The sequence below is a fragment of the Bactrocera oleae genome, chromosome 4, assembly GCF_042242935.1.
Source record: "Bactrocera oleae isolate idBacOlea1 chromosome 4, idBacOlea1, whole genome shotgun sequence".
NCBI lineage: Eukaryota > Metazoa > Arthropoda > Insecta > Diptera > Tephritidae > Bactrocera > Bactrocera oleae.
Genome location: NC_091538.1, coordinates 17732857 through 17758809, shown reverse-complemented (window position 1 = coordinate 17758809; position 25953 = coordinate 17732857). Strand labels below are relative to the sequence as shown.

The window sequence follows — 25953 nt, the reverse complement described above, 5'->3', positions numbered from 1 at the left end:
TTTGAAAAAATAGGTTCAACGCTAAACGCAATTTTATTTCCATGTATGCGTATTTGAATGTTTGGAAAGAAAACTAAAAGTTTGTAGATTATAAGTTTAAAATGTTTGTAAATAATATAACCTCCTCGAAAATTGTGAGTTTCATTCAATTTAATCGACTTTACTAAATTTTGTATAAAATCGTAAACACATTCTGATACCAAAAATATCAATCCTGCGTAGTTAAGAAGAAGAAGCATATGGCGAAGAGGAATTAATAAAATAGTTGAGTGTATTTTCCATAAGTGAATTTCGTGCCAGGGAAACGGCGAGAAATATTTTTTCGGGCAAAAAACATAGTAAATATGGTATGTAAATTAATAAAAAGTATTTCAAAGAATCAATTTATGTTAAAAGTTTTGTAATACTATAAAATTGTGCATAAATTTGGAGTGTTTTACGTCTAAAAGTGAATAGAAAAAGTTTAAAGCGCGACACATTCGTTGAATTTTTCGCTTTCATCGTTTCATATTAATTTTTTTTCAATGAACGTCGTTTCGCTGTTTCGTTGCGCCGCGCTGCGCTGCGTCGTATATTTGCTATGCCGTGCAGTGCCGTGTCGTGGTGGTGTATAAACATGGCGTCGGTTCATTTTCATCTACTACACATTTTATATAGGCTTTCCTCGCTTGCCGCCTTTTGAATAACCTTTTCGTTGATACGCCAGCGAATTCATCTGGTTGGAAACTTTGCATTTTATTTTAATTCGCCTTAATGTTCGTATAACAGGCGAAAGCGAATATTCATTCATTCATTTATGACAGAATTCGTTGTTGGCGCGTTTGGCAAAGGCAAAGAAATTAAACGAATGCCGGAGAAAAACAAAGGCGAAAAAGTATATTTTCAAATGTACACATATACCAGTTACATGGGTGTATGTACATATGTACAATTTTGAGCATTTTGTAATGCGGATTTGGTTATTATTCCAATGGCAGACTTGGTGGGGGTGAATTGTTTGCAAAGGCAACAGTTAACCTATTTTCAAGTGCTCGACAAGTGTCATTTGCTAACAAATATGAGTATATGAGTGGGTGTTGGATGCACTATACGTACTGTACTGCCACACTCTGATGAAGCATAAGCTTACAATTCAGGGTATATTTCCCTGTTACAGTTATGTACAAAACAATAGGTTAGGTCAGGTTAAAAATTAACTACTGAAAGATATAATTCCAATACTGTATTTCAGCAGATTACTAAAGTGAAACAAAAATTGAAATTAAAGAAAAGAAAGTCAAATTTCTTATAAAAATTAAAATATTTGACCTCATTACAATTTCATTGGATATAAAAATAGCTTTAAAATCAAAACATATTTTTAAATTTAGAGATTATGTTCAAAACTAATTTTAAAATTAATATTAGGAAAAAATCTCTTATTAGAAATTATGCCATGCAACTTTTGCACATATAATCTATTAAATCCTAACATCTCTTGCAAGATCGAGTATCACACAGCTTCCTTTGTCCTTATTGTTGTTTAAATTTGCCACAAAGTTTATAACAACCAGAAGAAAACTTCGGCGATAATATAAAATATATGTCTGTATAAATGATCAGCGTGACTATCTGAATAGTTTAGCCATGTCCGTCCGCCTGTATATAAGCAGACTAGTCCCTCAGTTTTTGAGATTCCGATCTGAAAATTTGAACACGCCCTTTTCTTCCCAAGAAGTTGCTCGTTAGTCGGAACCCGCCGATATCAGACCATAAGTTTGGCATAAGTTATTGTCAAAGGCACCTCTACAATGACCAAAAGATATTTGACCGATAAAAAGAAAGATAATTACTATAAGAAATGCACCTATGAAGATTATTTCAGATTCGGTGTAGGTGAAGTTAACGTGAGTAAGTACAATCGCAAATTCTTACGTGCAAACTAATAACCGTTCAAGTATTTAAGCGAGCACCATATGCGTTTTTGCCATATTGTTTGTAATATGTGAGTTTTTTTCTTCCGTATTTGTAAAATTCGTATTACATTATTAGTGTGTTTAAAAGTCATCCATAACCTTCAAAATCAAGGTCAATCAATAGGTTTTTCTTTATTATGACTTTATATCTTCTTTTTTGTATACTTTTTAAACTAACGTTAATTCTAATGCGATTATGCTTAAAGGAAAGCGAGAACAAAACAGAGGAGACAAAAGCCGGAGGCGATACTGCGGCGTCAACAGCGGAGAAAGCGCCAGAGAACGATAAGAAAGACGTCGCCGCAAGTGGTACAGAAAGTCCAGAACCTGCTGCTGCGGTAGAGAAGAAAAATAGTATAGGTGCTGATGACGAAGTTAACGATAAGAAAGCAGATAAGGTAACTACAGCAACAGAGAATGACGATAAAAAACCAAAATCGGAAACCGAAACAGGTGAGCGAGAGAAATCTTTGTTTTCTTCATTTTATTTATAATTTTAACTTATTTTATTTAATATTTTTTCTCTAAAAACCCGTTAAATATACATACAATTAATGCTATTGATAAGCGGCTAAGTGCAGATAATGCGAAAGTACGAAATAATAGAGCTCAAAAACTTGAGTTGTCTGGCAAAGTGAATTGTTGGCATATTGGATGAATTTTTATTCATTCGACGAGTTGTTGCATTTTTTGGGTTTGTTGTTTTGCTACGTATTCTACTCGGTCGATTGGTCTCCGCTGTGCGGCGAAGTACATGTCTTGGTATTGAATGGAAGTAGAGCAACAGCACGAAAACAACCAATGTGCTATGACCGGCAAATTTTGTCGACGTTGCATAGCGCATCGTGCTAGCGTGTTGTATTTAAAATGTATGAATTGGCGCGCTTTCTGTCAGCCGCATGTTCGAATCCGAGCCAAAGCATGCGCGTGACTTTTTCTCTTCGTGGAAGTGTTTGGGTTGAGGAAGTTAAAAGAAAAATGAGTTTGTGTGTTTTTCTTCCTTGCTTTGCACTTTCTAAATAAACTACTTAGGTTTCTTGTGTCGTGTTGTGTGGGTGTGTAATGGTGGATGGTGAGAGATTTGATTAAAATTATATCATGCCCCGGCCAGTATCCATACGCGTTATCTACCCTTGGATTTGTTCATGCTAAACCCTGACAAATATGGTTTTGTGTAGTAATATCCAAGGTACAATAAATATTCGCTATTTCATAGTTTATCTCGTCACGCACGTTATATGTGACTGTTAGACTTCCCAAGGGTGAAAACAATTACTTTTTAAATTCCATTAGAAAATTAAATTATGTAGTAATCATGGTTGCGAATTTTTTAATTCAAAAACTTTGAAATAAAAACTAAATTTTCGGACATCGGAATGAAAACTAGCAAGTCGTATTGAAAATCTAATTTTTAGTCTCAGTTGTTTGGGATCCAATTTAAATTTTCAACAATTTTCAGATTATATTCAATTAAAAATTGACGAAATATCGATATAAAATTCATCAATAAACGTTTGAATGACCAGTGCTCTAGGGTATTAAAAATGATGGTTCTGTGAAAGCTCTAGTTCAAAATGGTAGAACACGAATAAATGTTAATTCTAACACAACTTCTATTTTTCTATTCTTAATTATATGCTTGGAATGAAAAAAAAATAGCAATCCGGTATTTGAGGTAAAAAATTAAAAATAATTAGGATCAAATTCGTTTGCAGTCTGGTATTTGGGATTAAAAATTATTTTATTAAATTAAGGTTAAGGTTTTAATTCAAAAGTTAATTCAATTATTTTTAAAGCATTATTTGCAACCCTGGTAATAATTAAACTTATTTTAATTGTCAATGACTTATAGAGTTAGTTTCTTTATTATTACATTTTTTAACAACGATGTGCGGTTTCAAGAGTATTCATAATTTTACTTCTTCCAGAAAATAAATCGGACGATAAATCCACGGTCGATTCAAGTGATGATAAAAAGTCAGCTCAAAAGGACAAGCTCGGTGAGGCCAAGGAGGCTAACGACTCCAAAGAGGATAACGATGCGACAGAAGTAGATGATAAGAAGACTGAAGTTAAGGAGAAGAATGGTACAGTAACTGGTACTGCAAGCGGCGCCGCCACAGCGCCTGCTGTTGATAAAAAGAAGCCAGTCAAGGAGCAGGGTAAAGAGAAGAACGACAAAAAACCTGACAAAAATAAAGAAGATAAATCAGACGAAGTGGATAATGAAAATCAGCAAGTCGATGAGGATGATGAGAGTGTGGTGGCTTTAGCCGAAATTGATAGAATCAATGATAATATTAATAAGACACGGGTTGATGGACTGCAAACGTTGCATGAGGTAAGTATATTACTGTTTGCAGTATAAGATATAATATGTTTGAGAAAGAATTTCGCACTTTCTTCTTTTTACCTTTTCTGTTTTATTTTCATGTTATTATTATTATTAATGCTCTTATTTTATATTATTTTATCAGCTCTGTTTCAAGTCTGTTGGTAAAAATAATGTTGTTAAAAAGAATTTACGCTCATTTGCCGGTTTCGAGTTTGAGAAGGACTCTAGTGAATATAAGAAAAAATTAGATGCCATTAAGAAAACCGACGCGAAGGCACTTAAGGGTATTTGTGATATACTAGCGTTGGATCGCAAAGGTAAAGTATTAAAACTAAAATTTGCTGGTGTAATAAATGTAATATATAATTTTTTAAAATTTAGGCACAAAAGATGAAATTGCAAATCGTGTGCTCAAATTCCTTATGGAACCGGATGAGTCGCTCTGTGTAGACGAAGCGGCTGAAGAGGAGGAAGAAGATATGGAAGAGGATGAAGAGGTGGGTCTTTTAAGGAATTTTTAATTTTCATGTTTATAAATTCATTTATTTACTCACTTTCACATTCATTAGCCAGTAGATGAGGAGGAAGAGGAGGAGAGCGCAGAAGAGGAACGTAAACGTAAACCAACCAGTCGCGCACCTGCACGAAATTCAACAAGTGGCCGCCCGAGACGCGCAACTGCTGGAAAAAGTACCTAATACAGCATAAAATAAAATATTAATACGTTAATACATTTAATTTTTATTTATGTTGCAGAAATGTCCGCCTATGTTGACTTCTCCAGCTCAGATGAAAGTGAACGTAATACCGCGCCGGCCAAGCGAAAGCGTCACGATGACTCCGAGTCGGGCTCAGATGTATTTAATTATTGCATTTTTTCATACACATATATCAGTAACTTATATCTTTAAATTACTTTTGCAGTATAATCCATCGGGTGGTAATTCCGATTCGGATGGTGCACGAGGTGGTGGTCGCAAGGCATTAGCACGCGGCGGACGCAGTGGACGACCAGCGCGTAAAAGTTGGAAAAAGAATTCTGATTCCGAAGAAGAAGAATTTGATCTCTCCGATGCTGATAGTGATGTAAGTGGCGTGTACCTATAATATGCTTTTGTAATTTTTTCCATATGGTCATAAATTTGTATATTTTTTCTATGCCAGCAGGTGCCGAAACGTAAACGCACTACATCTGGTAAACGTGGCCGACCTTCTGCTGCTGCCGCCGCCACGAATAAACGTGGTACACGTGGCCGTGGCGCCAAACCAACCAAATCGCGCAAACGCAAAGACTCTGAAAGTGAAGATGAAATGTCTGAGGATGAGGAGGAAGAGGAGGAGATGTCCGACTTTGGAAGCGACCAGAGTGAGGTAATGAACTTCGTTTATTGTTTGATGTTTTTTTCGTTTATGTATATATTTTTTAATATTTATGTATTAATGTTTCTTACGTCTGCGGCAGGAGGAAGAGGAGTCAAAGAAATTCAAAAAGCCCTCAACGCCTGTGAAAAATGCTAAAGCTAATAACAAAGCTAAAACGCCAGCTAAACGTAAGTGGTGATTATTTATTAATAAATTATAAAAAAACAAAAACATTTGTGTTTCTATTTTGCAGCCGCTGGCCGACCTAAAAAAGTAAGCAAAAAAGAGGAGGAGGACGAATCCGATGATGAGGATGAGCCGCTAAACAAAAAGGGCAAGGCGACATTCCCCACGGTATGTCGAACGCGAATTTATTCGCTCAAATATTTTTTAACAGTAATTAAAATTTGTAATTTTATTTTGCAGGACGAACAAATACGCAATTATGTTAAGGAAATCTTAGATAAAGCCAATCTCGAGGAGATCACCATGAAAACAGTGTGCAAGCAAGTGTATGCAAAATATCCTGATTTCGATTTAACAGATAAAAAGGATTTCATAAAAGCCACAGTAAAAGCGGTAGGTTAAAATTTCGCAATTCTTTACAAAGGAATGGTCGGCAAGATCTAATTCTACAATATTGGTGCGGAATTTGAAGTTTAATTTTTTTATTTAGTTGCGTGCTAAGTGCAACATTTTCTACCCTTCACAAAACGTTAGACTGAGAGTTGACCAGCGGATGTATGGGGTGATCCATTTTGAGGTTCCCTACTTTTTTAAAGAAAAAACATAGAAAATTTAATTTTTGTTATCAATCGGAGGAACATTATTTTGCAATTATTTTATGAAGATTATTTCTTTCAAATGTTGGCCGCAGCTATGTCTCAGATGGTCCACCCGTTGAGTTCAATTTTCGATGACTCGTTCGAGCATTTCGACTAGTAACTGGCGAATGACACGCGTGATGTTGTGACCCAAGGCCTGAATTGAAGATTGTCCGCATAGACTTAAGACTTTACATATCCCCACAGGAAAAAAGAAGTGGGCAACCGACCGGCCCAAAACGTGAAAAAATCAATTGATTAATGCGATGTGTGGGAAGTGGCGCCGTCTTGTTGACACCTAATGTCGCCTTCAATTTCAGGCATCAAATAGTCGGTTATCATGGCGCGATAACGGTTGTTGTTGTTGTTGTTGTTGTTGTTGTTATAACGATTATCTAATCCCCGTTTGGGTGATAAATTCTAGATTCGTTGTCGTCGAGGTCATCTAACGGAAGGCCCAGGAAACGAGCTGTTTCGACGGGGTCGGACCATAGGGAGAGGGGTGTTAGATGAGTGGGGTTTGTTGGGCATGCAAAGAGGTGGTTAGTGTCATGCGGAGACTCATTGCATGCAGGACATGTGTTTGGTATGTCAGGGTCTATTCTGGATAGGTAGGAGTTTAACCTGCTACAGTATCCAGAACGAAGTTGCGCGAGGGTCACTCTAGATTCGCGAGGCAACTCGAGCTCTGTGTCTGCAATGGGTGGTGGTTTGACTCGTATTACGCCATTCACTGAGAGGGAGTTGGTGAAGGTGTTAATGGCTCCACTGTGAATGGCGGTCAGTGCCTGTCTGAAGTTAGTTGCGTCCGAAGTCTGGTCGGCGTGCTGTCTGATGTCGTCGACGTAGTCAAGGAAGGACCTCTTGATGTTCCTAGGAGGCTGCTCCGCTGCAAGCAGGCGTCTGCAGGGGTGGTTTCTGCGAAAAGAAGCACCCCGTGATAGTCCGGAGTGCAGTGTTTTGACAAGTCTGAAGCTTCTTATTCTGCGTGTCACTGCATCCAGGCGACCATATTGCGGCTGCATAATTGAGGACCGGCCGGCCGATTGCCTTGTATGTTGCCAACAACGTTTCTTTGTCTTTTCCCCATGAGCTGCCGGCAAGCGACTTGAGGATTTTGTTGCGGCTCTGTACTTTGGCAGTTATTGCGGTCGTATGAGGAGTGAAAGAGCACAGACTGTCCAAAGTGACGCCTAAAATTTAGGGTTATTTACTGTCGGAATTTTTGTGCCATCGACTGAAATGTTCAGGTCCAGTCTGTACTCCTTCGTCCAATTGGTGAAGATGGTCGCTGTGGATTTAGTGGGGGAGAGTGTTAAGTTCCTTGCAGAAAAGAAGCGAGAAAGATCGGAGAGGTAGCCGTTTACTTTTGAACACATGCCATCGATTCCATTGCCCGACGTCAATATCGTACAGTCATCTGCGTACGAGGTCATTGAAATTCCCGCTGGTGGCTGGGGGAGTTTTGAAATGTAGAAATTAAACAGTAGCGGGGAGAGGACACCGCCCTGCGGAACCCCCTGTTTAATTTTCTTGAGTTTGGAGTTTTGACCTCGAAATAGTACGGATGAGTGTCGACCGCTCAGGTAGTTCATGGTCCACCGCTTAAGGCCTGGAGGGAGCGTTGATTGTTCCAGGTCCTCAAGTAGCGTTGCGTGATTGACTGTGTCAAAAGCTTTTGACAAGTCCAACGCTACGAGGATCGTCCTCTCGCAGGGTGGCTTCTGGTTCAGGCCATGAACTATCTGGGCGTTTATGACGCTAAGTGCTGTGGTGGTACTGTGCACTTTACGGAAGCCATGCTGATGGTCTGCTAGGCTCAGGTGGTGGGTGAATGACGGGAGTAACAAGGCCTCAAGTGTCTTCACTACTGGGGAAAGGAGAGTTATCGGGCGATAAGACTCCCCTTTGTTGGCGGGTTTCTCAGGTTTCAGCAGTGGGACAACTCTTCCGACTTTCCACACATCGGGTATTTGAAGCGTGGATATCGACAGGTTGAGGACCTTGGTGAGGTAGTTTACTCCTGTTGGGCCTAGATGTTTTAACATCAGCATGCTTATTCCGTCAGGGCCGATGGATTTAGACGATTTCGCCTTTTTGATGACACTCTGAACCTCCCCATCGGTGAAAGTAAGTGGTGCGCAGTCTTTTGGCATTTTGCGCAGCCGTCGGGTAACACATCGTTTGGCCTTGTCGGTCGAAGGGTGCAGTATAAACTGCCGGCTAAAGTAGCTCGCGCACTTCTTCGGGTCCGAGGAGGCATGGCCATCGAATTGAATTTCAACCCGATCGTCATGTTTCCTCGGATTTGACAGGGCCTTGACAGTAGTCCAAAGCTTACTCACACCGGTGGAGAGGTTGCAGGACTTCAGGTGCTCTATCCATTTTGTCCGCTTATGATGGTTTACCATTTGCCGAATCTCCAAATTGAGATCCCTTATTCGGGGATCACAGGGATCGGCATGGCGTAAGGTGTTGCGCTCATTTGCTAATACAGCTGCTTCGGCTGGGAAATTAGGGCGGAGTTCCGCTATTCTTCCAGCCGGTATGAAGCGAGCTGTAGCAGCAGCGATCACCTTGCGGAATTGACGCTCGCCAACGATGACGTCCGTAGGAATGGATAGTGCGTTGAAGGTGCTCTCAGTAAATTCTGTGAAGCCGACCCAGTTAGCTTTGTTAAAGTTAACATAGGTGCGGTTATTCACAGAAATAAAGTCAGGAGGTTTCTCGATCGAGATAATTATGGGCAGATGGTCTGATGCAAGAGTTAGCATAGGTCGCCAGGTTATACTATTTATCAGACCACCGCTAGCGATGGTAATATCTGGCGAGCTATTACAGGTGCCCATAATTCTGGTGGGGGCTTCGTCGTTCATTGTGCAGAATGTCGAATCGTCTATCTGTTCCGCCAGCTCCATCCCCCTATGATCGTTTGACAGGCAGGAATGCCAAAGATCGTGATGCGCGTTAAAGTCGCCTAGCACCAGACGGTTTTCACCACGAAGTAGCGCATCTATATTCGTGTGATATCCTGTTGGGCAACATATAACTGGGGGGATGTATATATTAAATATTTCGAGCTCGACATCGCCTGACCGGACAGCTATACCCTGACATTCTAGGGTGGTGTCCCTGCGGTCGATGTCAACATCGATTAGACGATATTGCACGGTGTTGTGCAATATGAAGGCTAGGCCTCCACCATTATCCCGCTCGCGATCCTTACGTAAAACGTTGAAACCTGCACAACTCAGAAGATCTGAGCGGCTGTTTAACTTGGTTTCTTGGACCGCAGCTATCGTTACGCGCTCCCGGCTCATAAATGCAACTATCTCCTCGATCTTGCTCTGGAGTCCGTTGCAGTTAAATTGTAAGAGTCGCGTTTGTCGCGGGTGTCCAGTCGTGATCCTAGGGGTGAGTGGGGTGCGTGTAGGTGGTGGTTGTTGCAGCTGTGCTATCCGCATGGGCGGTTGTCGCACTATGGTGTTGGTTGGCGACGCCACTGTTTGTGATTGCGGGGGCAGACTCCCACAGCATGGGGCAACATACGACGCACTCCACTCTCGTGTGGTGCGCAGGCCAGAACACGACAGAAAGTGACACCAGCCAGTACAAGAATTGCACTTGACTGATGTGACATTCCGGCGTATTATGGTCTGACACACGGAACAGACTGTGCGAGGAACCAGGAGTTGCTGTGTGGTTCTCGCACGAGGATTGGAGCTGGATGAAGGTTGGGGGGGGGGGGGAGGTTGGTCAGATTGGTCAGATTGGGAGTTATGCTGTCTATGTGAGCTCCTTAGGACCGTGGAGGTCCTATCTTGGCCATTCGGCTGGAGTGGCAGCGCAGTGCGCGAACATGGTGCAGGTTGCACGGCCGTTGAGGCAGATGTCGCATTATTGCGTTGACAGCATGGGGCACGTAACTCGTGGTCCACTCCCTGTTTGTCTTAAGGCCCGAGCAGGTCTTAAGATGGCTCCATCCATTGCATGTATTGCACCTAACCGAGGTGGAATTTGGATGGAGCCTTTTTGCGCATACGCAGCAGTAGAATACCTCGGGGCCCGGGTTGGACTCGATGCCAGCACGGGTCAGGAGGATACGGAGCAACCCTGCTGCTAGGCGTTGCTTCAATGACGACAAACTTAATCTAAAACTTACCGATCCAAACAGGGTTAGATCGTCGAAATAACAGCCCTTGGCCGGATAAAATCCGGGTCAATTCCGGTATCGCAGAACCGGCTGTTGTGGGAATTGCGCGATAACGGTCGCCATTGGCGGTTACGTTCTCAGCGGCATAATTTTTGAAGAAACTCCAAACTTTTTTTTTTTTGATGAAATTGCAGTTTTTGAATTTCTTCAGGTTGCTCTTTTAATTAAGCTATTGAAAAAAGTACCTTTACTTGGATCACCCGTTATAAAGAAACGTTTTTAAATTTATTTTTAAAAATAAATTTTCGTTCAATCAAATGTAATAATTAAAACTAATTGAGTTAGATATAGGGTTATATATATATAATATAAATGATCAGGATGAATTTGGGTGACTGTCTGTCCGTCCGTCCGTGCAAGCTCTAACTTGAGTAAAAATTGAGATATCTTTATGAAACCTGGTAGACATGTTTCTTGGTACCGACACAATAAGATACAAGACTGTTATTTGGTATACAGGATCACAATAGGGAGGGGCATCTGCAGTTAAAATTTTTTTGTAAAGTGGGCGTGGTCCCGCCCCTAATAGGTTTAATGTGCATATCTCCTAAACCGCTAATGCTATAATAACAAAATTCACTGGAAGCCAATGTTTTTAGAACCTCTACCTACAGTGTGAAAATGGGTGAAATGGGGTGGCAAATCCGCCCACTCCCCATATAACGGTACTGTTAAAAACTACTAAAAGCTCGATAAATCAAGCACTAAACACGCCAGAGACATTAAATCTTATCTCTGGGATGGTATGAGATGACTTTATAGGAACCGCGTTCAAAATTAGACAGTGGGCGTGGCACCGCCCACTTTGAGGTGAAAACCCATATCTTGGGATCTGCTTAACCGATTTCAACCAAATTTGGTACATGACATTCTTTCTTTGCGAAATCGGATTACAACCACGCCTACTTCCCATATAACACCATTTTAAATTCCATCTGATTTTTTCACTTTCCACTATGGAAATCAGGCAACAACGACTGTATCGGGATAAAACTTTGCTTGAATAATGCGATTAAAGTATGCCACCTTGTGACCAAAAATTGTCTAAATCGAACCAAAACTGTTCAAGCTCCTAGGTACTGAATATGTGGACCACAGTGCCTATAGTTGACCTTCTACCAAAAATATCGGTCAATCCACAAACGAGTATACGATTTGACTTTGCGAGAGTATAAAATGTTCTGTTACATCCGAACTTAGCCCTTCCTTACTTATTTTAAATTACTTTATTGTTTTTTTTTTAAGACTTTAGTGTTTTATTTGTTATTTTTTCATTTTTTTAGTTTTTTTTTATTTATTATTTTTTATTTTTTTTATTTATTATTTTTTATTTTTTTTATTTATTATTTTTTTTATTGATTATTAATATTTTTAATTGTTTTTTCTCCTTAAATTTTGTGAAGCTCAATTATGGAAATTAGGAATGAGTTGGTTGGCATTTATTTTTGTTCTTTTGTCTTATTAAAATGGAATACATTTACAGACATACCTATATGGCAATGTCGTATAATTAGGCAACATTTTCATCGAAAAAAGAAATCATTTCAAATTAATTTAAAATAACTTACCGTATTTTATTCAAAACAAACAAAGGTCTTTTGTAACTCGATCTCTTTATTTACGATACGCGATAATATATTTTAATTGAATAAACTAATGAAATTGTATTACTTGTATACGCTTGTTTGTTTATAAATGTTTTGTTTTAAGTACCTTTAAAATGTAGACCTAATTCGGCCAAATCGTCTCGAGTTGCTAGTTCGCACAAGCGAAAAAGGCCTCGAGTGCAAAGGATTAAATCCAAAATTTTTTTTGTATTCAAAAATTAGTTTTGAAATTTTATTTTACAAATTTCTAATTTCTTCTACTTTTTCATTACAGTTAATTGCGGCATAAATCCAAAAAACAAAATATGTGCAACAGTCTCACACTTTGCGATATAGCAAATGAAAACGCGCAGCAAGAGCAGCAAAAAAAATAGAAATAAAATAAAATAAACGAATATCATTACAACCAACAACAGCTGTCAGTTTGCGCTACTGCATCGGTGTATTTATAATAAGCTATTGAATATGTTTGAAGTAACGAATTCGAGAGCTTTTAAGATTCCTTTATAATTTTGTTAATATAAGATTGCTTTTCTTCAAAACCCCATCCGGCTCTTCCTAACTGGGTGCACCAAGCGCACTTTTATAAAACAAACAAACTATTTTTTGCAAACAAACTCTATTTCATGATTATTTGACTAATTTTATTTATACGTACACAAGTAATGTGTATACTTGATTATTTGTCGCTGTGTAATTTTTCTCACTTTCTCATAATAATATTACGCAACGTGCTTATCCTCGTCTTATACTTGAATAGTGTACTTGCACTTCAACACACATATTATACTTTTTTTTTCTTAGTTCTAAAGCATTGTATAAATAATAGACTTTCTTATGACTTTCAAAAATGTAAACAAAAGATGAAACAAGAAATGAAAAGAATGTGGAATGCAAACAAATTTGTAGAATTTCTGTAAAATGTTTAATAATAATAAAGAATATATACATACAAAATAATATATAACATGATAATACATACATACATATGTGCGTAAAGTTAAATTACAAACATAAAAGAAAAAGCAAAATGAAATTCAAAAATTATTTAGGTCTTGGCTTGCATTTGTTGTGTAAATGCGAGAAAGATATTTGTAAAAAGTGGCTGAGAATTTTTTCGAACATGAAAAGTGGAAAATATAACAAAACAGAAAACACTGGCGTCAGTACAAAAAAATATATATATTATATTAACAAAAAATTATGAACGAGTATGTATTTTATTTTTTAATATTTGGCATAAACAAATAAAAAATTTAAGGGAAATCGACGCGTAAATAAATAAATAAGAGAAGAATGCTACAAAGCAAAAAACAAAAAACAAAAATATATGAAAGTATGTGCGACTTATGTTAAATTGTGAATGCAGAAATAAGTGAAATAAAATAAAAACAATTAAATTATATGTGCATTTTATATATCAAAAATAGGGGATCTATACATTTATTGATCTGAGCAACGCGCCATATAATATACTTAGGCTTGCCATAAATTATGTTACAAAATTTTCAATGCCGTTAGTTTTGCAAAAGTGCGGTTATTTTTTTATTATAATTTCAGTTTAATGTTCAGTTAGTGTTGAAAAAGCGCAAGTGAAATTTAAGGCCTTCTTTTTTTTTTTTTTCTTTCTTTTTCTTCTTCTTTCTTTCTTTCTTTTCATTTTGAGAATGTTGGTTTACCATAAGCTTACAGTTGATGACAGAAAAACAGTGGTCGCGTGGTGAGAACCAATTCAGCCGTAAAATCTGTACGTGAACACTTCTTTAGAAATCCCCTTAGAAAACAGAAAATTGTGTCAAGGGTAATGAATATATCGACCAAATCAATTGCAAAACTTATTCGAGATGATTTCCACATTCACGGTTGAAAAAGTTTTCAATAAGCATAACGACAAAATCTGCCCTAAGACGCAACAAATGTTATTGTAAGGGTTCAACGTGCTTCCCATCCATCTGCTGAAATGGTTTAGTGAGGAGCAGGATGTTTTTGAAGACGTGGGAAAGCAGTTAAGCAATACTCTCTTCAACGGAGAGCTCTTCCAGCATGATTCTGCTTAAGCGCACAAGACAAAAACCACACAACAGTTTTTTAAAAGCAATATTCCTAGTTTCATAGCTGCAGATGATTGACCGTCTGGGAATCCAGATTAAATTCTATTGGACTACACTTTGTGATGAGATTTGGAGAACCTAGCTTTTCGAATACACCACAAAATTTTAGAAAGTGTTAAAAAATCTTTGACATCGTCAATACCAACAGAAACTGTGCGTGCTGCTATTGACCAATGGTCGCATCGTTTGGGAGCTTGTGTGAAAACAAAAGGTGAACATTTCGAATAAAATTTTGTCGCCTTATTAAATAAAGTTAACTTTATTAAGTGTTTTGTAGTTTAATTTTTATAACGGTATGAACTTGTAACAGAACTTATGACAGGACTAAGTAGTATAATAAGCGCATTCCCCAAACAATTTTGACGAATGCTGTGTTGACAGTCTTAAAGCCGTGTCCGTTCAGATGGCGTCGATAGTATCACCTAGTTTCGCTGCTTCGAAATAGGGCTCAAACAATTGCAAAACACCATTGCTTTTTTTTTTTAATTTTTATGAAACATTGTATTTCAAAAAAAACAGCTATAACACTTGGGTCTTTACACTATTTCTTTAATATATTTTAAATAATTTAAGTAATCTTTGCGAGCAACAATAATGGGCTGATGAAACTGTTTCCTCGATTATATATGGTATTTGAGGGAGAAATACAACCGATATTGTATGAAAATAAAAGTTTTATATCAAATTTTGAATTTTGTCAACAAGGAATATTTTTTGTTAATTTGTGTATAGGTTTCCCATATTTAAATTTAGTATGTATGTATATTGACATGTTGGTTAAAATTATAATATTAATAAATAAATAACACATTTATAAGTTTGTTTGTTTTTAATAATCGTTAATTAATGTTTTTTGTTTAATAGTAAAAGTTAAATTTTTTAATTTGAGTTATAACAAAAACTAAAAAATTGCTTATGTTATAAATCGAATCTCGGCCACCAAAGTGATAAGCTACTACAATGGCGTCGCCACTGCGCACTGATCGATATTTTTAAACGCCTCTTTGTTGTCGCCAACAATTGCAAACATCTTAAACAAAAAAAAAAACACCAAAAAGCGGTAACTTTAGTTATTCTGAAGCTGTAATACTCTTCACAATTACAAAATATTCCTTACAAGAACTTGATTTTGATTGATCAGTTTGTATGGCAGCTATATGACATAGTTGTCCGATATCGACGGTTTCGGCAAATGAGCAGCTTTTTTAGTAGAAAATAACGTGTGTAAAATGTCAGATCGATATCTCAAAAACTGGGGGACTAGTTCGCGTATATACAGATGGACAGACAGACGTACATATGTAGCTAAATCGATTCAGCTCATCACGCTGATCATTTATATATATATATATATTTTATAGGGTGTCCGACGTTTGTTTTTGGGTGTTACGAACATCGTGGCAAACTTATATACCCTGTTTCGGGTATAAAAATATATGTGATTGTAAAGTGATTTATAGAGGAACTACTTACAAACTAGTTCGCTATTGGCACTCACCATTACCGATAATATTATTTTCAGGGTACTTACCGGTACTGTAATTCAAGTAAATTGAAAGAATTGTTGTAGCGGTATAAAGTATAGTTTTGAAAAGTGCTGCTAGTTTCTTAGAAGTACTCTCCAACAGGATGCGTAAGTTCTAAGCTTGTTGTATTACTCACCTCTTATCTGATATCGAAGAAAACAATGTTGATTATGAACTAGTTATGCTTTTCATAAATTTTGAAAGACAGAAGGATCAGCATTCTAACTATACGCTGTAGCGACGAATGTCTATAGAAAAAATTAGCCCACTTCTTTCCATTACCGCAAGCCATAACTGTTTACTTATATGAGTCAAACACAAGTTTCATCTTCTGAGGGAGATTGTCCACTTATTCACAAATACCAGCGAATTACGTAGATCACATACATCACAAACATCTTCTCAAAACGAGTGCTCCATTCCCAGTCAGTAGATGATCAAGAAATTAAAAGCAAATTTTTTCAGTCTAAGCCAACACGTATGGAGGAAATATATAATATTACGCCATGAGAATCGTAAGCATATAACTATTGGAGGATAATTCAATACCTTTAACAATACTGAAGAGAAGGATCCTTTGTGAGGTAGGCAAAGCCAGCGCCAAAGTTCGACGGTGCTCGTACATTTATTAAGCCTAAAATCATGTTACGCTTTAGATAAAGTGTCAAGTGTCATTGATCTGGAGCTGAACTGTGGTCTAGTGCTGTTAACTTTTTATGAAACGTTTGCATGAGTTTTTTTTTTTTTTACTTACCGACTTTTATCCGTTTTTACACATAATAAAAACATATTTTTTAATTATATTTGTATTTTCTTTTTTCAAATTTACTTAAGTTCAATAATTTACATTAGTAATTAAGTTACAAATTTTTTGCTAATATTATTTTTATTCCACTTATTAGATAGCTGAGCGCCTATTAGTAGTGATATTCAACATATATACATATATCTTCTTGTGGATTTATTTGAAGTCATTGGTCTTTAACAATAAACCAGAATATCTTCAAGCTTTATAAGTCAATATTGAACGTGCTATTCATGACATACGACTTGATTTAGTGGAAAAAGTACTCGAAAATTGGATTCATCGAATACGAACCCTTTGAATTTCCTTAACAATTAAAATTGGAAAATTCCTTACATGTTGTTTCATTTCGTAATATGTATATTTGGTAATGATAACTACAATACATAAAATTAGTATAAATACGAGGTTCGTTTATTAGGTATCGCTAATTTTGAATTTTTGCGGGCTATGTGTATTCGATTTTCGATTGTTGGTGGTACTCATATCCCTTACATATGCTGACAAGGTCGGCCATTTTAAATATTTAGTTAATTTTTGACGATTTTTGCTTATTCCAAAAAATGGATCAAAGAATTTGTCTAAAATTTTGTGTGAAAAACAAAATTAAATAAACACTTTCTTCAGAAATACAAAATTCGCGATACTTTTTAAACAAACCTCGTATTAAGCATTTAGGATAAATTACATATATTATTTACATAATTTTAGTTTTTGTTGTAATTACAAAATATAAAAGTAAATAAATGTCAAAAATCATACCTTCTTCTTAGTCTTATTATTTATTACATTCAATAGTTTTATTTGAAAGTATTATTATTTTCCAAAATTTTTCATTTCATCCTTTATAAACTAAAACCGATAAAACTACACTGATTTATGGGATTATAAGCAATAATTTTTTTAATTGGTTTCTTTTGCCTTTTCGGATGCTATGTATATTTAAATATATAATTTTTGAATTTGATGTAAATCCGATAATAAATATATATAAATATTTTCGGAGATATACCTGAATTTGTAAGGCCACGTCAGAGTGTTATAAACTATTCGGAAACTATATATGGTATTTTCCAAGTCGGTAGTGTCGGTTTCTCAGAAATGGTTCAGCCGATCAATTTAAAATTTTTAAACAATCTTCTTAAATATGTTCCTCAGATATTAAAAGAAGGAATAATATTAAAAAAATAAAACCACTACTACTTTTTTTACACGATCTAAAAAATCAGTACTATTTTTTTATAATTTGGAGCGAAAATGTCCGTCAAAAATCTAACGTTTCTTCATATGCTTTCAAAAAATAATTTTGTTTTATTTCTTCGTTAAATATTTGGATTAATCGATCGAGATTTGGGAAGAAAATAACCGACTTATCGACTCGGAGGATAACGTGATAACACCTGTAGAGTATTTCTGCACCTTTTTTTTACATCAAAGTAATTGACTTGATAACAAAGCAAACTATTTTGTATGGGTTGCAAGAGCACGGCATAGAGCTTCAATGTACTGAAGATGATATCAACAGATATATTGCATTTTTGTTATACCTGGATGTAAAAAAAGTTCCCCAACTGAAAATGGCTTGGTCAAAAGAATTAAAGCTAACTGCTATAACAGTTTCAATGTCACGAGGAAGGTTTGAAAAAATCAAACAATGTTTTACGATAACACCAAACAATCTAAAAAAGGAGCTTTGAGCTATGATAAGCTGTACAAGATACGTTATTTACTAGACATTCTCAAAGAAAATTTCGGTAAACTACCCCAAGAAGAACATCAAAGCGCTGGTGACAAAATTATATGTGTAAAATGGTTTGACAAGAAGGCAGTAGAACTTCTATCTTCGCGTGAAGACCATCAACCAGTTGGTATATGCTATCGATGTAGTTCATAAAAAAAAAAAACAATTTCCATTGATATAGCAAGGCCGGCTATTGTAGCTTCTTATAATAAAGGTATGGGAGGAGTAGATTAAGCGGACATTCTTATGGAGTTATACAAAGTCAACCACCGTTCCAGAAAATGATACATCAGAACTTTTTATTGGTGCTTGGGAACATAAATGACAAATGCATGGCTACTGTACAGAAAGCATTTATATTAAATGTTTTCTGAAGTGCTTCCAAAACGGAGAACACTACAAGATGTTCTCAAAAAAGAACATTTTTCGCATCGTGGAACTACCATCGTTGTGTGCGAACCCGACGACCACTTCCAAGTCGTCCACTATACACATTTTATGTCAGTGGATCCTCAAAATTTTATATTTAATTCACCTTCAAATGACCATTGTAAATATTATTGGAGTTCATTTAGCTCATATTTGAGTTAATCATGCCATTTATTTAAAACTGAATTATTTTTTTTATCCATATGCGCCATTCCACAATCCATAATCATATAATCAGGTAAATCTATTGCGTTTGGATTAGACGCATAATTTCAGTGATGTACAAAATATTCGGGTATTGAACGACCGAATTTATGATGAATTATGTTGCAAGAATGAAAACTACTGGACGAATTGATACAGAGCTGCTGTACCAATATAATAAAGAAATTAACTATTGGAAGAATGTACTTAAGAGGATTGTTGCAGTAGTGAAATTTTTGGCTTCAAGAGGTCTTGCTTTTCGTGGTGATAATGAGACATTAGGATCGCAAAATAATGGGAATTATTTGGGATGCTTAGAACTGATTAGTGAGTTTGATCCTTTTCTTGCTGATTACATACAAAACTGCGGAAATCGTGGAAAAGGAAGAACATCATATTTATCGGCAAATATTTGTAATGAATTTATTAATTTAATGGGACAGCAAGTTTTGAAAACCATTGTCAAAGAACTTAAAACAGCAAAGGACTACTCTATTAGCGTAGATTCTACACCAGATCTGTCCCACGTTGACCAACAGACTTTCATAACCTATTGAGAGATTTTTGCAATTTTTGCCTATGGATGAACATAATGCGCAATATATAGCAGATACCATTTTAAACTTTTTTGAAAGCCATGATATTTCTATAAAAGATTGGCAGAGCTACGACAATGCGTCAAATATGTCTGGAAAGTACTCTGGTGTTCAGTCAAGAATAAAAGAAGTTTGCGAATTTGCGATTTACGTTCCATGTGCGGCACATTCGCTGAATTTAGTGGGTGTTCAGGCTGTTGAGTGTGTTACTGAAGCAGTAACATTCTTTCAATTTGTACAAAAATTGTTTAATTTTTTTTCGGCTTCGACAAAACGATGAAATTTTGACAGAGCATTTAGGTGCAAATACAGTCTTGAAGTCTCTTTCAGAAACTAGATAGTCTGCACGTGCCAACGCTATTAATGCTTTGCAAAATGGTTATTTAAATATTTATGAAGCATTGTGTTCAATCGCAAGTGACATTAATCAACCAGGGGACACTAGAAAGGAAGCCCAATGCCTAGCAAAAAAAATGGAAAAGTTTGAGACTGCTCTTCTAACGGAAATATGGAATGATCTTTTGGGAATTATGAATAAAACAAGTCTAAGTTTACAGAATAGAACTATGACCATGGACGTTGTAACGAAACGTTGTTTACGAGTCTCAGATATTTTGATCAGTACGAAACGGTTGCTAAAGAAAAAAATCCATATGCTGACTACAAAGACACATTTGAAAGAAAAAGAATGCGCAGCACACGCATTACTTTTTTTGAAGGATCATCAGAGATGGCACAGTTGAGAGGTAAAGAAAAGTTTCGTGTAGATACTTTCATTCCCATAATTGACACATTATTTACTCATTTAAAAAAACGTTCTGCAGTATACCAAGAAATTGATAGTCGATTTAGTTTTCTTTGTCAGTTAACAATAATAGAATCTGATGAGTTGACCAAAAAATGCAAAGAATTTGCAAAATATTATCATGAAGACATAAATGCAGATGAGTTCAAAAGAGAATGTTTTCATTTAAGTCAATATTTAAAAAACATAGCAAAGCAATCGGCGGATTTAAATATCTCAAATTTACATAACTTAATAAAAGCAGATAAATTGGAAGAAACTTTTCCAAACATAGAAATTGCTACAAGAATATTCCTTTGCTTGATGGTTACTAATTGCAGTGGAGAGCGGTCATTTTCGCAGCTTAAAAGAATAAAAAATAAATTGCGAACAACAATGTTACAAGAACGACTAAGTAATTTGTCAATTATGTCCATTGAAAGTGAGATCCTTCACAACATTCCCGAAAGAAACCATTATCGTAATCAGAACCAAAAAACAGCAGCATTCGAATATCATTAATGACATAATATTTATAACATCATACTTTATTTGATTTTCTATAATTTAATAAATGATTAAACTTATTTTTAAAATGTTAGTATAATTAGCGTTTTTTACTTCCCAAAAGGGCCTCCAATTCTGATGTGCCCAAGGGCCCCAGCTTAGTTTAAGACAGCACTGGCTACAATTGCTGCTGGAAGGCGACTTGTGACGCACTTCAATCACTCAGGTCTAGCTCAAGAAAAACTGCTGAGGATCCAGAAAGAGCTAAGTTTACCCGAGCATCAGTTAGTGCAAGATGTTAGCACTAGGTGGAATTCCCCTTTTTACATGATTGAGCGTTTGTTAGAACAGAAGCGGGCCATATCATTGTATGTTGCTGATCACGATACGCTCATAAATTTGACAGCTCAACAGTGGAATTTGATGGAGCAGTGTATCAATTTATTAGAGCCCTTCGAAGAAATTACTAAAATAACAAGTTCTGGACTATCATGCGTGTCGGAAGTTATACCACACGTTACTTTTTTAAAAAACTACTTAGATAAAACTGAAACTGAGCAAAGAACTCCTGATTTATCACATATGCGAGCCTCGTTAAAAGCTGAGTTAGAAACTCGTTTTACCTCCATAAGTCAAGACTCAAACTACTTGATTGCAACTTATCTAGACCCTAGATTCAAAACAAACTACTTGGGGGTGATTGAAGCTACAAAAGCCCGCCAGGAGATCTTATTGGAATATTTGAAAATGTCTTGTGAAGAGTCTTCAAGTAGCAGTTCATGTTCAACACCGGCTAAAAAGAGTAGAGGAGAGGAAACAGAGCCAACTGTATCTTGCAAAGCTCATGACACATTTTGGGACTGCTTTGATGAAGTAGCAAATGAAAACAACACTGACCAAGTGCAACGTGAAGAAAGAAATGCGATAACCTGTAAGCTGGATTTTTATCTCAAGTCAGTGCGAATTGATCGCACTTGCGACCTTTATTCTTGGTGGGCAGCTAATGCCAAACAATACCCCAATTTGACAAAGTTTGTCAAAATCTACTTTTCTTCTCCTTGTAGCAGTGTGTATAGCGAAAGACTTTTTTCCGAAGCTGGGCTTATTTATGAAGAGAAACCTGTCGGACTTCGTCCATGACAATGGTAACCCATGGTTATGTATGTGCGTTTGTGTGAGAGCGTTTACACGCACATACCCACACACACACTTTGCATGTGTGTGGTGGGGTAATCTGTGTTATAGAGTTCTTTACCGCCTCAAATTTCATTGATATGGTGTAGGCTTTGCTATATAAAGGCTAGTATTCAATAATTATTAGTTATGTTTTCTGAAGAAGACAACCAATCAACATCTACTTGTAGCTACAATTACAGTGACAGTGATCATACTATTTTCTATGAAGATGTCAAGCAAGCCAATAATAAAGAACGTGAAGATCATTCCTGCACCGAGGAAGGATTTGAAACCAGTGACGATGAAACCAATCAGCGAGAACGAGAGCAGCGGCAGCGAAAGCGACGAGGAACGAGTTGCGGTAAAAAGCCGCAATTTGCCATGAAAGAGGATCATTATTGTGATGAGACAAGGCATATTGAGTTGTCTCAAAGCAATGAAGGTCCTCGGGATAGAATTCGTGAGCTGTTCTTTCGAGGATTTCAAAAAAATCCTTCAAAAAGGAGAGTGCTTCACGACGCTTTCAAAAAGGAACGTATATCCGAAATTGGTCGACCTTCTATTAGAGACTTACATGAAAAGCACAGGGGAGCAGTCCTCATTGTGTGTGAACACGACGACCACTACCACGTTATCCACGACTGCTCCTACCATAACTACAGTTGCCGATGTGCTTCCATCGAACGTATTAAGCGAGCCTACAACTTTGAGCGACGATTTTCTCGAAGAGTTATTGCCAGTATCGACTTCACACCCTATCACTGGGCAAATCTCACAATCTATTGTGAGAAATGCGGAAGATCGCTACGTTACCTGGACATCTCCGGGAAAAACTGGATACCAGGTAGTGAAGCTGGATGTATACAGATTCTCGAAGATTGTAGGAAAGGACAAGAAGAATTGGTGGAAGGAGGCCGAGATCCGCTCCACATTCTTGACGAAGAGTCCTCTAGACCAGAAGGATGTACTAATACAAAAGTTGTTGAAGCTTGTAGCGACGGATATTACGAAAAACCCCAACACAAAGAAGGAGGAAAAGCAGAAGCAATTCTACAGTTCCTCAAGAAATACCCAGTATCACCCATAACTCAAATATTTAATTTAAGTATTTGGTTGACATCTAAATGGCGTTTCTTCAATAGACAAAGTCCTTTGATGGTAAATATAATTAAAATACATGCATCATTTTATAATGAACTTAGTACAGAGGAACTATTTAGTCACTTTATGACTGTAGATCCGCAAAATTTAATATTCAACGCTCCATATTTAGATATAAATAAATATTATTACAATTTAGAAGATAGTATTAATGTAATGGAAAAATTAATAAGTTTCCAATTTTATAATGATAGTGATAAGATAAAACATTTTTATAAATGTGTATATAATATTGTAAACCGTAAAGTGCCTAAAAAAAATTCTATTTTTATTTTATCTTTACCTAATGCTGGTAAAAATTTCTTTTTTGACGCTATTGTTCACTACTGCATTAATTATGGCCAAATGGGTAATTTTAATAGATATTGTACTTTTCCACTTATGGAATGTATTGATAAGAGAATTATTCTATGGAATGAACCATTAATGGAGCCTTCAGCTACCGAAACTTTAAAATGTATATTAGGAGGAGACACTTGTAGTGCTAAAGTTAAGTACCAAGGAGACGCTATTGTAATGCGTACTCCAGTTATAATTTTAAGTAATAATGACATATTCCCTAAGAGTGGAGCATTTAGATCTAGGATGTATCAGTATAATTGGCGACCTGCACTATTTTTAAAAAATTATAAATTAAAGCCAAACCCATTAGCTGTATATCATTTATTTAAAAAATATAAATAAATATAACAAAAAATATAAATTACATTGTGTACTTTTTCTTTTTCTGTGGTTTTTGAATGACTTCGTATTCGATATCCTCTAATTCTTCTCTCATCGACTGAATATTTTCCGTTCTAGCATCAGTATTTCCAAACATTGTCTCTCCACTAGTATATTTGTGCTGAGTATTTCCACGAAATCGTACTTCTTTCGGCCATGAAATTTAACATTTTTTTTAATATAAATTGTTTATTTTTTATTTTTAGGCAGGAAAAACGAAACGTTGGTGTACAGGCGGCTCGCCTACGACGTGGAAGCACTAGACTGCGATCCACTAAGCGGTAGGCGGTAGTCAAAAACAGCTGTTTTATAAATCTCCAAAGGCAGTGAGAACAACCTTGGTTAGTGATGAGTTTAAATGTAATCTAATCACTTCAAATATTTGGTGGGAACATAGTGTAAGTTATAAAAAAAATTCAAAATCGACTTCTTAATTGATTATCATGTACTGTAACATAATACATGTTCCTTTAAAATTTTATAATTCAACATCCACTAATAACGTTGCTATAAACAAAATCAAATAGCCCTAATGCAAGCGTAACGAATTTGCCAACCAAGACAGTAAGTTACGTTTTCAGAGAAATATTAATAGTTGGTTTTTGCTATTGTATGTTTCTATGATGCTTTACTAACTACAGTCGATACATCACTGTTAGGTGAAGTGGACGGATGAATCTGAAGGAAATATTGTAGCGTCTACTTTCGCCACATGCATTGTTAAACACTTAAAAAATTTCAGTCACCAGATATTCACCATGTCATAATATAATATAATATATTCTGATGACTGTTTTTATTAAAACCGCAATGTTATATTGTTAAACACATTGCTATCTTTATGCATTGTAAAAAAATATAACCATAGAGCATAACACATAGGCTGAAAAGTCACCGAAACTGAGACCTACTTTGAGGCAAAAGACAAATCGTTCTACAAAAGCTGGAATGATTAGTGTTGCTCTTGACAAAAACATGTTTTCTTTGTTTTCAGCCCATGTGGATCAAATTCTCGATTGATTGGTTGGCGAGCAAATCCTTCTCCCATCAGGAGCTATGCGATTAATTTTTGTTTCATCGCTCTTAACGACATACTTCCATTGACCAATGAGAGTTGGCAAAGTCTACCCGTTGTTGTTTCCTTTGAATTTTAGCTATAAGTGGTTTCTTCGACTTCCCTGAAGCCCAGCTTCGACCAAACGCCTGGCAATTGTTCTCTTGGATATTTAGACATTATATTCGTCTTGAATTTCACATAGAACGTCAATGGAACTCTGTTTTGGGTTTCTTCGGGAGATGGTAAACTTATACCGGTATTCAGCGAGTAGTCTCAAGTCTCTAATAGAGACTTAGCTGTGGTGAATTCTATTTAGAAACAGACGATAGTGTATCATATCTAATTGATCAATATCAGTCTCTAATTTGTTATTTGCGTTAAACCAGGTCACAAAAAAAAAAGAGCGTAGAAATGGAGCACATAATTGGTCTAATACATATTATAATAAAAAAACGAGCCGAGGAAGACAAGTAATGCATTGACATTGGAACCAATTTCTTACACCGGTGACAAATCCTGAAACACCAAATGAAGAAACTTTCAATACTAAGCATATAAGAGCAAGAAACACGATTGAAACAGCATTTCGTCGCATAAAATCAAAAAAGCCATAAGTTAAAATTTATAAATTTTCCATGCGTAGTGAAGCATGGTGAAGGATCAATCAAAGTGTGAAGATCCTTTTCCTGGAATGATGTTGGTCTACTCCATAGGATTGATGGAATTTTAAATAAAGAGAAATACGTCAACATCTAAAAAATTTCCTGTTGCTGTGTGCTGAGGTAAATTTGCCTTTATATGGAAATTCCATCAAGATAACGATCCAAACCACACGGC

General features: G+C 36.3%; 1 protein-coding gene and 1 long non-coding RNA gene across 3 annotated transcripts; one reads left to right on the top strand and one right to left on the bottom strand.

Moving 5' to 3' along the window:
- The first annotated feature begins 206 nt into the window (after positions 1–206).
- Dek (protein) lies at positions 207–13699 on the top strand. 2 transcript variants are annotated; one of them, XM_014237398.3, is made up of 13 exons: positions 207–347; positions 2162–2408; positions 3884–4296; positions 4433–4607; positions 4672–4787; positions 4860–4980; positions 5047–5147; positions 5215–5376; positions 5458–5661; positions 5753–5840; positions 5906–6006; positions 6079–6231; positions 12571–13699. In XM_014237398.3, the coding sequence occupies exons 1-13, from the start codon at positions 345–347 to the stop codon at positions 12583–12585; spliced, it is 1899 nt and encodes a 632-aa protein (XP_014092873.2). In that variant the 5' UTR covers positions 207–344; the 3' UTR covers positions 12586–13699. The 2 variants fall into 2 exon arrangements, with proteins under 2 accessions (XP_014092873.2, XP_014092872.2); XM_014237397.3 differs by having other exon boundaries at positions 5455–5661.
- Positions 1256–2165, bottom strand: LOC138857088 (uncharacterized). Its single transcript, XR_011396047.1, has 2 exons — positions 1847–2165; positions 1256–1785 (listed from the first exon to the last, which is right to left on the bottom strand). It is a non-coding gene; the product is annotated as an uncharacterized lncRNA (long non-coding RNA).
- Positions 13700–25953: the final 12254 nt, after the last annotated feature.